Source organism: Amblyraja radiata, chromosome 17 (genome assembly GCF_010909765.2).
Source record: "Amblyraja radiata isolate CabotCenter1 chromosome 17, sAmbRad1.1.pri, whole genome shotgun sequence".
In the NCBI taxonomy this organism is placed as follows: Eukaryota; Metazoa; Chordata; class Chondrichthyes; order Rajiformes; family Rajidae; genus Amblyraja; species Amblyraja radiata.
The window spans coordinates 13,513,679-13,527,435 of NC_045972.1; the positions used below are offsets into that span (position 1 = coordinate 13,513,679).

Sequence of the window (13,757 nt, forward strand, 5' to 3'; positions counted from 1 at the left end):
CAGCTCGTCGTATATACCTACCATCCTTTGTGTAAAAAAATTGCTCTTCTGGTTCCTATTAAATCCTTCCACCCTCACATTAAACCCCATGTCTACTGCCTTTTGTTTCCCTTACCCTGAGTAAAAGACTCTGCATTTACCCTGTCTATTCCACTCATGATTTTACACACCCTCCCATGGTCTTGTACATATTTCTAATTTCATCTCGTGCCTCATTGAAATGGCTACCTGAGGTGACAAAATTAGCTCATGTCTGCCTCCAGCATGTTATTTCATGTCTTTCTGCACTGGTTGAAACTGATTGTCACGCTGTTGTTAATATGCTGTGCTGATGTGAAAGGAAATGGAACTGTGCCCTTGGCCATATACAATGAAGAGAGAAAATGTATCATGAACATATAAGATAAGTAGGTTAGCATCCTCTTGGCAAAAGATTACCACTTGAGTTTGCGATTTAAAAACAAAATCAAGATTTCAAACCATGATTTCAAAACATTAGCAGAAGTAAGATTCGTGTAAGTACATTTATATTATGTACAATGGGAAAAGTCATTTGATTAGCTATTGTAGATTAGCAATCAACACAATTTAACACTGGCTTTTCTAGGTGAGCAACGAGTAACCTGGGGTAAAATAGATTTTTTGCAGGTTTCCGCCTTTACTGTATTTTTCTTGCGGGGAAGAGAGGAGCAAAACCTTTAGAAAACGTAATGGCAATTGGTTTTAATGTCTCCTTTTCATGCTTTGTTTTAGTGACACAAGCGACTGCCTGTGCGTTTCTACCAGAAATTGACTGGCGAGGTTAATCAGTCACCTGAGTCAGTGTGTAATCTCTTAAACAATGTGCAACCCCGATTGAAAAGTGATTGGCTGCATAGTGATTCCTTTAAAAAAAAAATGTATTAACCTTTTGCCTCCGTGAATATTGTCAATGTATTTTAACCCATTTGTAAGGTTCCCTTGCAGTGTCCTATTGTTCCTGATAGGTTGCGAAAATAATCTGGTTTGTTACTGTGTTTCTGAATGCATGTGGTTCTATTTCAGGCAGTTGTTCCCCTCCTGCCCAAGACAAATGTCCTTTTTACTGTCCAGACAAGCATTAATTTGCCTGGAGAATATCTATAGAACAGATATATGGAACAGATCCAATGCAGCCTATTAGGAGCAAATATATGGTCAAGCTGAATTTTTCTTACAGGTTCATAATTAATTTTACAGCAATAAATCTGATATGTTTCCCTATGCCTTGTTCCAGCCATGTTCATCCATACTCCCATACAAATAGTACCAGCCATTTTGGACAAAATACATTGGTTGGAGTTTGATAACAATGATTACAAAATAGTGCAACCAAGTTGAAGTCTTGACATTGTCTTCAAAGTAAAAGATCGCAGTTGTTCTGCCCATGATTTTGCCTCATTGGAACTGACGGCCTCACAAAATGGAATAGTTTTGTATAAGTGTTTAAGAAGAAACTGCAGATGCTGGAAAATCGAAGGTACACAAAAATGCTGGAGAAACTCAGCGGGTGCAGCAGCATCTATGGAGCGAAGGAAATAGGCAACGTTTCGGGCCGAAACGTTGCCTATTTCCTTCGCTCCATAGATGCTGCTGCACCCGCTGAGTTTCTCCAGCATTTTTGTGCACCATAGCTTTGCATAGTTTAGTTCAGAGATACTGAATGGGAATGGACTGTTCAGCCCACTGAGTCCATGCTGACCATCGATCACCGTTCTCATTAGTTCTACGTTATCGCACTTTTGCATCCATACCCTACACACGAGGGGCAATTTACCTACAAACACACATGTATTTGGGATGAAGGAGGAAACTGGAAATCCTAGAGGAAACCCACATGGGACAACGTGCAAACTATACACGGACAGCACCCAAGGTCAGGATCGAACCCGGGTCTCTGGTGCTGTGAGGCAGCAACTCTACCAGCTGCGCCACTGTGTCATCCTTCAATTTATGTGCCAAAGATTCAGCTTCAATGTATATTTGCCCATTTGAGTGAGGTTTGATTCTATATGTTACAAAAGCAAAATGCAATGCATTGAGAAGCTCAGGTAGCACCTGTGAAGAAAAACTGTGTTCATATTTAAAACTTCTACAACATCTTGACGCTGGATGGCTGATTAATGCTGGGACATTTGAGATATGCATACATATGCATAAGTATCCTACATACTTGTACAAATATACCAGACCATTGAAACCCAGTAAGTTTCCTTCTCAGTGGAAGTTAACCCATCTATTGTTAACTGGAAAAGGGAGAAGGACTCAAATAATATGTTAATAGGTGACAATCCTATTTGGCGCTTCAAGGAACCTTGTCCTTAGAAAAGCATGGCCGCATGTCTGATAGCAGGTGGGGAGAAAAGCAAGATATAGATGACGATCACTATTTGTTCGAGTATTAATCCTGTGGTGAACATTGGTTCCCACCTTTTTCCTGATTCAACCCCTCTTGAGCCAGTTTGTGGCCATTGCGAGTTGGCCCATCCTAAGTTCATAAGTTATAGGAGCAAAATTAGGCCATTCGGCCCATCAAGTCTACTCTGCCATTCAATCACAGCTGATCTATCCTCCCCTCTCAACGCCATTCTCCTGCCTTCTTCTCATAACCTCTGACACCCATACTGTACTTATCAAGAATCGGTCAATCTCCGGCGTAAAAATATCTATTGATCTGAACTCCAAAGCGTTCTGTGGCAATGAATTCCACACATTCACCACCCTAAAGAAACTAAAGAAATTCCTCCTCCTCTCAGGAATTGAGATTCCTCCTCATCACAGGTATCTATAAACTAAACTCATTACTCCCATTGTGTCAGTGTGAGGTCTCTGCAAAAGGCATCCAAATGCACACTGATTTAAACTGTAACCTCGTCTGCTTCAACCATTCAACCTTTTTTTTTTTGCTCAAATATTCTAAATCCTCTGCCTGAACCATCCCTGGCAGTGAAATGCCCATGCTCTGATAGCCACAGTGCAATGGAGGTAATGTCACTGAATATGTCTCTTGTAAACATGGCTGGCAAACTATCAGCTGGAGGATGCATTTGATGATAGGTTATCTACAGTTCCAATGAGAGAGTGCCAAGATGACATTCAGTGCTTCTGTCTCTATAGTAGCTGCCTGCCCTGTTGAGTATTTCTACTTATTTTGTGTCCAATGCAGCAAAGCTTCAAATCTTTGGCTTTCATTTTGAGTTACTTGTGTGGTTGAAGGTATTGCCACCAGGGGATAGAAATGAAAGCCTTGTTGAGGTTTAGGTTACAACTGTTGGGAAGAGCTTATTGCTGGCAGAGATCCCACTGAATGAAAGGTTTAACCCTGAAATATGAACACATGAACTGGTACTTTGCCAATGGCCAAAGCTCAAAATACTGATTACACCAGTTGAATAGAGTAGTTTTTATTTGCAATAAGTGGGTCTAGGCCGATGATGATGTGAACCCACGGTAATCCCAAGGTACTTTTGAAATAATCCGACTGCGTGGTGTTGATCCCAGCCTCAAAACAGTTTCAAGTTTCGCATTGTTTAATTCAGGCATATCAGCGCTGAGGTTTCACGCTCAAAGCCAATTTTATTTGGCACCGATAGACGTTCACAAGAGACAGAGGTGTACTGATTTTATGTTTTTGTCTCCGAGCATGAGCATTGTGTGCAAACTGCTGTCATACTGAGACGTCGTTTGCCGAAACAGATTTTTACGGTGGGTCTCGATTTCCTAATCTGTTCTTAAAATGACCAAGATAATACAGTTTAAATGCACGCTTGCTTGAAGTCCCATTGGATGATATACCGTTGTCAAAGTGCCAAAGGATTAAACTTTCAGAAATACTTCCGTCATGATGATCTACACGAGTCAGAAATTAGTCTAATGCACAAAGACATCTCCCATACTTGGTTTAGTTTTGACCTGCAGTTGAGGGGAAATTGCAGGACTATCCAGGACCTCTTCTATATCATCTTTGTTAATGTGGGCAAGCTTATGACATATGTTTCTTTAAGGATGGGCTGGGTGCAATGATAATTTTTTCATAGAACAGTATAGCACAAAACCAGTCTCGTTGGGCTAAAATAAGGTCATAAAGTCATATGGAATAAGAGTAGAATCAGGCCATCAAGTCTACTCCGCCATTCAATCATGGCTAATCTATCTCTCCCTCCTAACCCCATTCTCCTGCGTTCTTCCCTTAACCTCTGACACCTGCACTAATCAAGAAATGTCTGTGTCGAACACGATGCCAAGACCATCACTTATCGACCAGCACTTAACTCATATCCCTCCATTCCCTGTATGTCCATATGCCTATCCAAAGATATTTTAAATGCCACTAACATATCTGCTTCAATCACCACCCCAGGCAACCTTTTTTAGGTACTCGCCACCCTCTGTGTAAAAAAAGTCTCTCCTACACATCTCCTTTACGCTGTCCCCTCTCCTCCCCTCACTCTCCCTCTCCATGGACTCACTGCCCCGTTATTCCATTTTTCAATCGCCAGAGATATATCACCTCCATTCAAATATGCTCCAAATATTAATTAGCCTGAAACATTTTTTTTTACTGTGTATCATTTTAATGATTGTTGAAGGTTAACTTTCAATTGGAACCTTGCAGATACTGTACAAGCTGACAGACTACCCATGGACTTGGGAATGATGGCCAATATTATTTATTCTGAATAATGGATTCTTGTATTATGACTTTAATTTAATGGCTGGTTCTTTTATTATTTTACCTGCGTGACTATTTCACTCCTCAATACTTACTACCACCTCAACTGATTTTGCTGTGGAGGGAATGTCTGAAGCAGCTGAGATATGGTCATCTGTAGAAGGTCTACTTGAACAAGTTTAACCATGGTGTTTGAAGTCTAAAGTAGTTTGGGGGCATTCCCTGCATGTACAGTGCCCTCCATAATGTTTTGGACAAATACCCATCATTTATTTATTTGCCTCTGCACTCCACAATTTGAGATTTGTAATAGAAAAAAATCACATGTAGTTAAAATGCACATTGTCAGATTTTATTAAAGGCCATTTATATACATTTTGATTTCACCATGTAGAATTTACAGCTGTATTTAGACATACTCCCCCCACCCACTTCAGGGCACCATAATGTTTGGGACACATGGCTTCATAAGTGTTTGTAATTGCTCAGATGTGTTTAAATGCCTCCTTAATGCAGGTATAAGAGAGCTCTCAGCACCTAGTCTTTCCTCCACTATCCATTACCTTTAAAAACTTTTATTGCTGTTTATCAACATGAGGACCAAGGTTGTGCTATTGAAAGTCAAAGAAGCCCATTATGAGACTGAGAAACAAGAATAAAACTGCTAGACACATCAGCCAAACTTTAGGCTTACCAAAATCAACTGTTTCGAACATCATTGAGAAGAAAGAGAGCACTGGCGAGCTTACTAATCGCAGAGGGACCTGCAAGCCAAGGAAGACCTCCACAGCTGATGACAGAGAAGAATTATCTCAATGATAATAAAGAAAAATCCCCAAACATCTGTCCGACAGATCAGAAACACTCTTCAGGAGTCAGGTGTGGGTTTGTCAATGACCATTGTCCGCAGAAGACTTTATGGTCCTGCTTCAAGCTGAGTGTGAAAATATCAAGACTGGGAAGAGCGAAACCAAACATCCCTCAAACCACTTCTGAACCAAAGAAGGACGCGAGACTTTAGCGGAACATTGCGTTTAATTGTGAAGCGAAGGGTTTACAACGAGTGGCACCGATCAGAGCGAGGACCACAGGCGGCATCATTGCCACAGACGGCTATGGAGGCCAAGCCAATGGATATTTGTAAGGCAGAGATAGATAGATTCTTGATTAGTACGGGTGTCAGAGGTTGACAGGAAGAAGGCAGGAGAATGGTTAGGGGGAAGAGATAGATCAACCATGATTGGAGAGTGGAGTAGACTTGATGGGCCATATAGCCTAATTTTACTCCTATCACTGACGACCTTATGATCTTATGAACAGAGGCCATAGGTTTAAGGGGTAGAGGTCAGAGGGTGAAGGGTGATCTTATAGAGGTGTACAAAATGCAGGAAACATGTTCCCGCTGTTGGGGGAGTCCAGAACCAGGGGCCACAGTTTAAGAATAAGTGGTAGGCCATTTAGAACGGAGATGAGGAAAAACTTTTTCACCCAGAGAGTTGTGAATTTGTGGAATTCTCTGCCTCAGAAGGCAGGCGAGGCCATTTCGCTGGATGTTTTCAAAAGGGAGTTAGATAGAGCTCTGAGGGCTAACAGAATCAAGGGATATGAGGAGAAGGCAGGAACGGGGTATTGACTGTGGATGATCAGCCATGATCACATTGAATGACGGTGCTGGCTCGAAGGGCCAAATGGCCTACACCTGCTATGTGTCTATGTAAATACAGAGGCTACACTGCAAAATGCAAACCACTGGTTAGCTGCAAAATAGGTTACAGTTTACCAAGAAGTACTTAAAAGAACAACCACAGTTGTGGAAAAAGGTCTTGTGGACAGATGAGACGAAGATTAACTGATATCAGAGTGATGGCAAGAGCAAAGTATGGAGGAGAGAAGCAACTGCCCAAGATCCAAAGCATACCACCTCATCTGTGAAACACAGTGGTGGGGGTGTTATGGCCTGGGCATGTATGGCTGCTGAAGGTACTGGCTCACTTATTTTCATTGATGCTACAACTGCTGATGGTAGTAGCATAATTAATTTTGAAGTGTATTGACACATCCTATCTGCTCAAGTTCAAACAAATGCCTCAAAACTCATTGGCCGGCGGTTCATTCTACAGCAAGACAATGATCCCAAACATACTGCTAAAGCAACAAAGGAGTTTTTCAAAGCTAAAAAATTGTCAATTGCTGAGTGACCAAGTCAATCACCCGATCTGAGCCCAATTGTGCCTTTTATATGCTGAAGAGAAAACTGAAAGGGACTAGTCCCCAAAACAAGCATAAGCTAAAGATGGCTGCAATACTGGCCTGGCAGAGCATCACCAGAGAAGACACCCAGCAACTGGTGATGTCCATGAATCGCAGACTTCAAGCAGTCATTGCATGCAAAGGATATGCAACAAAAATACTAAACATGACTACTTTCATTTACATGACATTGCTGTGTCCCAAACATTATGGTGCCCTGAAATGGGGGGACTATGTATAAACACTGCTATAATTTCTACATGGTGAAATCAAAATGTATAAAAATGGCCTTTATTAAAATGTGACAATGTGCACTTCAACCACATGTGATTTTTTTTCTATTGCAAATCTCAAATTGTGGAGTACAGAGGCAAATAAATAAATGATGGGTCTTTGTCACAAACATTATGGAGGGCACTGTAACCAGTGCTGGACCTGCTCTGTTGAAGGTGACTAAAACTTCAGGATTAAGATGCAGGAGTCTGGGATGTTAGCTGAAAGGTACTATTCTATGATTACGGTTAGTCTTTAGTAATCCACAAGACCGCAGGATCAGAATGAGGCAATTTTTCCCATCTAGTCGACCCTGCCATTTGTTCATAGCTGCTCTGTTTTTCCCACTAAACCCCACGCTCCTGTCATCTCCCCATAACCTTTGACACTCTTAACTAATCAAGAACCCATCAACCTCCACTTTAAAAATACCCAAATCTCTTGGCTGAAAAGATAGCAGAATTTATTCCCATAAGTACATTAGAAAACTAGATGAGCTATGAAACGGTGCAGTGGTTTAATAATCATCCTTGCTAATGCCAAGTTTTTATTACAAATTACTTAATTAATGGAGTTTGAATTACCCAGCTGTTGCGGGATTTGAACTTCTATTTCCAGATCATTAATCCAGGCCTCTGAAACACTTGTCCAGTAACATAACACATCGCCATCGTTCCCTTATTAAGAGTTTATTTTCTCAGCTGCGTTCATCTCTTTTTTTGTTCTGCAGATATATCCTGTGAGTTATGGTGTGTATGTTGTTGCTCAATTCAAACAGTTAGATTTCTTACCTAGCAACAGTAAACAGCATCCTGGGTTGGTACATAGCCAAATGCTCGGTCTAATCATGTTTACTCCAAAATGTTGGCAGAGGAAAAATATGTAGAAAGTAACATAAGAAAGAGCTGCAAAATTGCAATGCTTTTGTCTCATTATTCCTCATTAATTTTCTGCATTTTTTCAATGATTTGAATGAATTAACTCAAAATTTCAGGACTCAATAGTAGAAATTAAATCTGTTCTTCTGGCAAGGTAGTTGTAATCTTTAATAGTTAACTTTGTCAGTCCTCCATTTGGCACACTGATTTGATTAATGATCACTAGACATTGTAATCTACGAACTTAAGAATGATTAGAGATATAATGATTAAATATTAACAAACTGGGGACGGATTTGGCTTAATTTTACTGCAAATATTTTTATAATGAATGCAACTGATTTCCCATTAGTTATTTGGCATGTTTTTTTTTATGTTAGTTCTCTCAGTTCATACTGGTTAATATATGTTGAATTCCACTGGGATGGACATTTAACAAAATGTGAAAAAGAAAAAGAAAAAAATAAGTTCTTAAATTGAAATGACCTCTGGCATTAATATTTTTTGCTCATTTTTCAGTAACTTTCTGATAGGTTGCTACATCATAGCATCTATCATCTTAATGGAAATACGTATGCTTTGAATACCGATTTCAATGATTGGTCCTACCATTGTCACGGAGTGATCTTAGAATGGAGATTTTATTAGCCAGAGGGGTGGTGAATCTGTGGAATTCATGGCCACAGATGGCTGTGGAGGTCAAGCCGTTGGGTATTTTTAGATTGGGGTTTGATAGGTTATTGATTCGTAAGGGTGTCAAAGATTATGGGGAGAAGGCAGGAGAATGGGATTAAGAGGGAAAAATAAATCAGCCATGATCAAATGGCGGAGTAGACTCGATGGGCCGAATGGCCTTAATTCTGCTCCTATACCTTATGGTCATATGATCCAGTCAGTCAAAGAATACATTTTAAAAGAGCTGCCAAATTTCTGCTGTGGTAACTTTATGAGGACAATTACTCATGCAAGAACTTTAAGGTTAAATCATCATTTTTTGATTTAACACCATGAGATTCATGAGAATCAGTGAACTCTGCCAAACTGATATTGTGGTGATGCTTGGTGGAGTTTGGACCACTGTAAAAGATGGCTCGAGGGCAGTAGATGCTGGCAGATGAAACAATACTTTATCTTCTTTTTCTCAGGATTTTGGCAAGTGTCCTCGATTGAGACTTTTCACTCAGGAATATATTCTTGCTTTGAATGAGTTGAATGCTGGAATGGAAGTGGTAAAAAAATTCATTCACAGGTATGTAGAACCTTGCGTTCTTGTTGATTAACTTTTGAAATGCCATTATGACCCAAGTATTTGGAAGAACTTGGGCGGCACAGTGGTGTAGTAGCAGAGCTGCTGCCATACAGTGCCAGAGACCCGGGTTCGATCCTGACCATGGGTGCGGTCTGTTTGTACATTCTGCGGGTGCTCTGGTTTCCTCCCCACACTCCAAAGATGTACATACAGGCTGGTAAGTTATTGGCTTCAGTAAAATTGTAAATTGACCGTCGTGCGAAAGATCGTGTTAGTGTACGGGGTGATTGCTGGTCGGCGTGGACTCGGTGGGCCGAAGGGCCTGTTTCTGCGCTGTACCTCGAAAGTCTAAAAGTAAAGTTTAAAGTTAAAATAAAATTCATAACCATTGGAGATTGGGAGAAAAATGGTTCATTTTGCCGAATTAATACATCATTGAGTTTCAAATAGCATTTTTAAAGCAATATTTTAATGAGATTTAAATTGCACAAATTTTGAGTAATATGTCCACATTGTTTAGTTATACTATTAGCACATAACTACTTTTAGCGATCATTTTTTCTCTTATTTTATGTTACAGTATGCATGGTCCAACTGGTCAGTGTCCCCATCCAAGGGTCCTTCCGAACCTTGTAGCTGTCTGCTTAGCTGCCATTTATTCTTGTTATGAAGAATTTATAAACAGGTTTGTGTAAAGATCTTATGCTTTCTTCACATCCTGAAAGAAAAATGAGTTGACAGAATTATGATTCATCAAAATGATTAGGCTTTGAAATGTCTTCTTGTCACCTTCTTCTCAAATGTAATGTTAATGCTAAGCATGAATATCTAATAAATGTGTTTGGTGAAAGATTTTTTATGATGGGGCAATGTATTCATGACAAATTTGCATTGATTTGTGTTGCAAACATTCCAAAACAGTGAAATCCTCACGATCTTTAAAAAAAAATCCTTAAATTTGAATAACATATTTATGATTTAAATTCATGGTTCTGCTTCCAAAAATCAAGCAATCATTTACAGATGTTTTTTCATGAAGGTTGGCTTTTAAAGTATCATAAACACTCTTCAGAACTAAGGTTTAGAGAGTAAAAATTGGACACTTGCATCGAATGGTGCTGAAATAAAATACTTCAGAAGCTAGGAATCTGAAATTAAATAACTACTGGAAATATTCAGCTGGTCAGGCGGTGTCTGTGGAGAGATGAAAGGCTATTGAAATGTTGACTGCTGGCAAAGGTAGGGAAGATTTACGAAGATGTTGTCAGGACCAGAGGGTCTGAGCTACAGGGAGAGGTTGAGTAGGCGGGAACTCTATTTCCTGGAATGCAGGAGGATGAGGGGTGATCTTATAGAGGTGTATAATACCATGAGTGGAACAGATCGGGTAGATTCACAGAGTCTCTTGCCCAGAGTAGGTGAATTGTGGACCAGAGGATATAGGTTTAAGGTGAAGGGGGTAAGATTTAATAGAAATCTGAGGGGTAACCTTTTCACACAAAGGGTAGTGGATGTATGGATCAAGCTTCCAGAGGAGGTAGTTGAGGCTGAGACTATCCCAATGTGTAAGAAGTAGTTAGACAGGTACATGGATAGGACAGGTTTGGAGGGATATGGATTAAATGCAGGCAAGTGGGACTAGTGCAGCTGGGACATATTGGGCGGTGTGCGCAAGTTGGGCCAAGGACCTGTTTCCACACTGTATCGCTCTATGACCTGGTGGAGGTTTTGATAGGTCTGCTGGCATTCACTGTCGCTAGGCAGACGATGGAATCTAGCAACAGACCCTGGTGTCATTGAGACTCATAGTGTTACATTGGGACAGGCACATGTTTTCTCCTTGAGGGCTGGGGCAGGAGCCAACTTCAGATTTTTGGAGACAAAGGGAAATCTGGTTTAGCTTAATATTTCTGATTATGTAAAGTTTTAAAGTATTGGTAATTAATTATTTTAAGGGTTTTTTTTAAATTATTTTAAAATTTTTACTTTCATTTTAAGAGAATGTCAAAATCAGTGACGGCTTTTACAGCTGGCAAAATTTTGCCCCCAGTTTAGCTGAATGTCATAAGCTATCGGGGTATTGTAAGATAAACCCTTCTCGCTGCACCAACAGAGGGGCTATAGTTGTCCAGAGACACTGTAAATACAGCCTGGAGTGCGGAGGGCTCAGCTGTAAGCTTGGACAGAACTGTAGGTAATTCAGAGTTCAATGGCACTTCTTTGTCACGTGTATCGAGGTACAGCGATGATCTTTTTTGCATAGAGTTCAGTGAATTATTACTATACACAGGCACAATCTTAGATTAAGTATAAGTGTATAGGAACAGCACACTGAGACAGTGTACAAGAGTAGCCCGGTTTTGGTGCCATTTTCAAGACCAAGTGAGGAATTGGATCCAGTCCATTCACCCCGTTTTGTTCTCGGCAGATTTTGCCTAACCTGCTGAGTATTTCCAGTATTTTTCTTCTATTATCTCGTTGGGTAAAGATTGGAATAACCGATCCAATGAGAAACAGAAAAACCCTTTTGCATTCAGAAGGGGTCAGAAACTCAAGCATTCCACCCGTTGGAGGATCTGTGCAAGTTCTAAGCATCCTTATGCATAGTACATGGAACATCCAAAGCTACAGCACAGAATCACGAGACAATTTAGGAAATCCCTCATGCTGATGGCTGTATTAACAGCGGACAAATCCCACCTGCACTTCTGTTCTCAAAGCCTGGAGCATTCCTACCCATAAGATATGATCCATCTGTAAAGTAATAAGATGCATGTAATAATGTAGGAAGGATATAGAGAAATTATGACATTATCAGTTATTACTTAAAAACTACCTAACATTGCAGATGATACAAAGCTGGGTGGCAGTGTTAACTGTGAAGAGGATGTTAGGAGGTTGCAGGGTGACCTGGACAGGTTGAGTTAGTGGGCAGATGCGTGGCAGATGCGGTATAATATAGATAAATGTGAGGTTATCCACTTTGTCGGCAAAAACAAGGGGGCAAATTATTATCTCAATGGGGTTAGGTTAGGTGAGACCTGGGTGCCCTTGTACACCAGTCACTGAAAGTTGGCGTGCAGGTACAGCAGGCAGTGAAGAAAGCTAATGGAATGTTGGCCTTCATAACAAGAGGATTTCAGTACGGGAGCCAAAGAGATTCTTCTGCAGTTGCATAGGGCTCTGGTAACACCACATCTGGAGTATTGTGTACAGTTTTGGTCTCCTAATTTGAGGAAGGACATCCTTGTGATTGTAGGTTCACGAGATTGATCCCTGGGATGGCGGGATTGTCATATGAGGAAAGATTGAAAAGACTAGGCTTGTATTCACTGGAGTTTAGAAGGATGAGGGGGATCTTATAGAAACATATAAAATTATAAAAGGACTGGACAAGCTAGATGCAGGAAAAATGTTCCCAATGTTGGGCGAGTCCAGAACCAGGGGCCACAGTCTTAGAATTAAGGGGAGGCCATTTAAGACTGAGGTGAGAAAAAACATTTTCACCCAGAGAGTTGTGAATTTGTGGAATTCCCTACCACAGAGGGCAGTGGAGGCCAAATCACTGGATGAATTTAAGAGAGAGTTAGATAGAGCTCTAGGGGCTAGTGAAATCAAGGGATATGGGGAGAAGGCAGACACGGGTTATTGATTGGGGACGATCATCTATGATCACAATGAATGGCGGTGCTGGCTCGAAGGGCCGAATGGCCTCCTCCTGCACCTATTTTCTATGTTTCTATAAAACAGGAACAAAAAAAATCTGTCCTTGCCCTGCTGTAACTGAATGTGCCACAGCATAGATTTAATAGCCATTGTTTTGTAGAGAAGGCATGGATGAATAGCTGAATACACTAGAGACTGTAGATACTGGAACCTTGAGCAATCTTGTTGGATGAACTCAACAGGTCAAGCAGCATCTAGGGAGAGAATGGACTGGTGATGTTTTGTGTCCTTCAGTAGAAAGGTCCCGTCGCCATACATCACCTGTTCATTTTCATCCTGGACATTGTCTGACCCGCTGACTTCCTCCGACATTGTGTGTTTTGCATAGACACATAGCTATGCATACATTTCACATCCATCACACAAACCAACCTCCCTTCCATTTACTCCATTTACATCTCACACAATACACAATACAATTTATTTGTCACTTGAACCTCATAGAGGCTCAAATGAAATGTTGTTTCTGCAGTCATACACACAAGAAAACAAGACCCAAGACGCAACACAATTTACCCAGACATCCATCACAGCGCATCTCCTCCTCGCTGTGATGGAAGGCAAAAAAACGTATCTCTCCGCTGCACTCCCCATTCCCCTCCCGATGTCAGAGTCAAAGGCTGCTAGTATAATCAAGGACTGGTCACACCCTGGCAACTCCCTCTTCTCCCCTCTCACATCAGGCAAGAGG

The 13,757-nt window shown here is 40.8% G+C and overlaps 1 protein-coding gene across 2 annotated transcripts in view; it reads left to right on the forward strand.

The window, feature by feature from the left end:
• The window catches only part of LOC116982514 (c-Maf inducing protein), a 235,880-nt gene that overhangs the window by 169,506 nt on the left and 52,617 nt on the right, over window positions 1–13,757 (forward strand). For both annotated transcript variants that reach the window (XM_033035765.1, XM_033035764.1), the window contains exons 8-9: window positions 9,237–9,340; window positions 9,921–10,025. In XM_033035765.1, coding sequence (XP_032891656.1) covers window positions 9,237–9,340; window positions 9,921–10,025 — 209 coding nt within the window. The remainder of the gene's footprint in view (window positions 1–9,236; window positions 9,341–9,920; window positions 10,026–13,757) is intronic.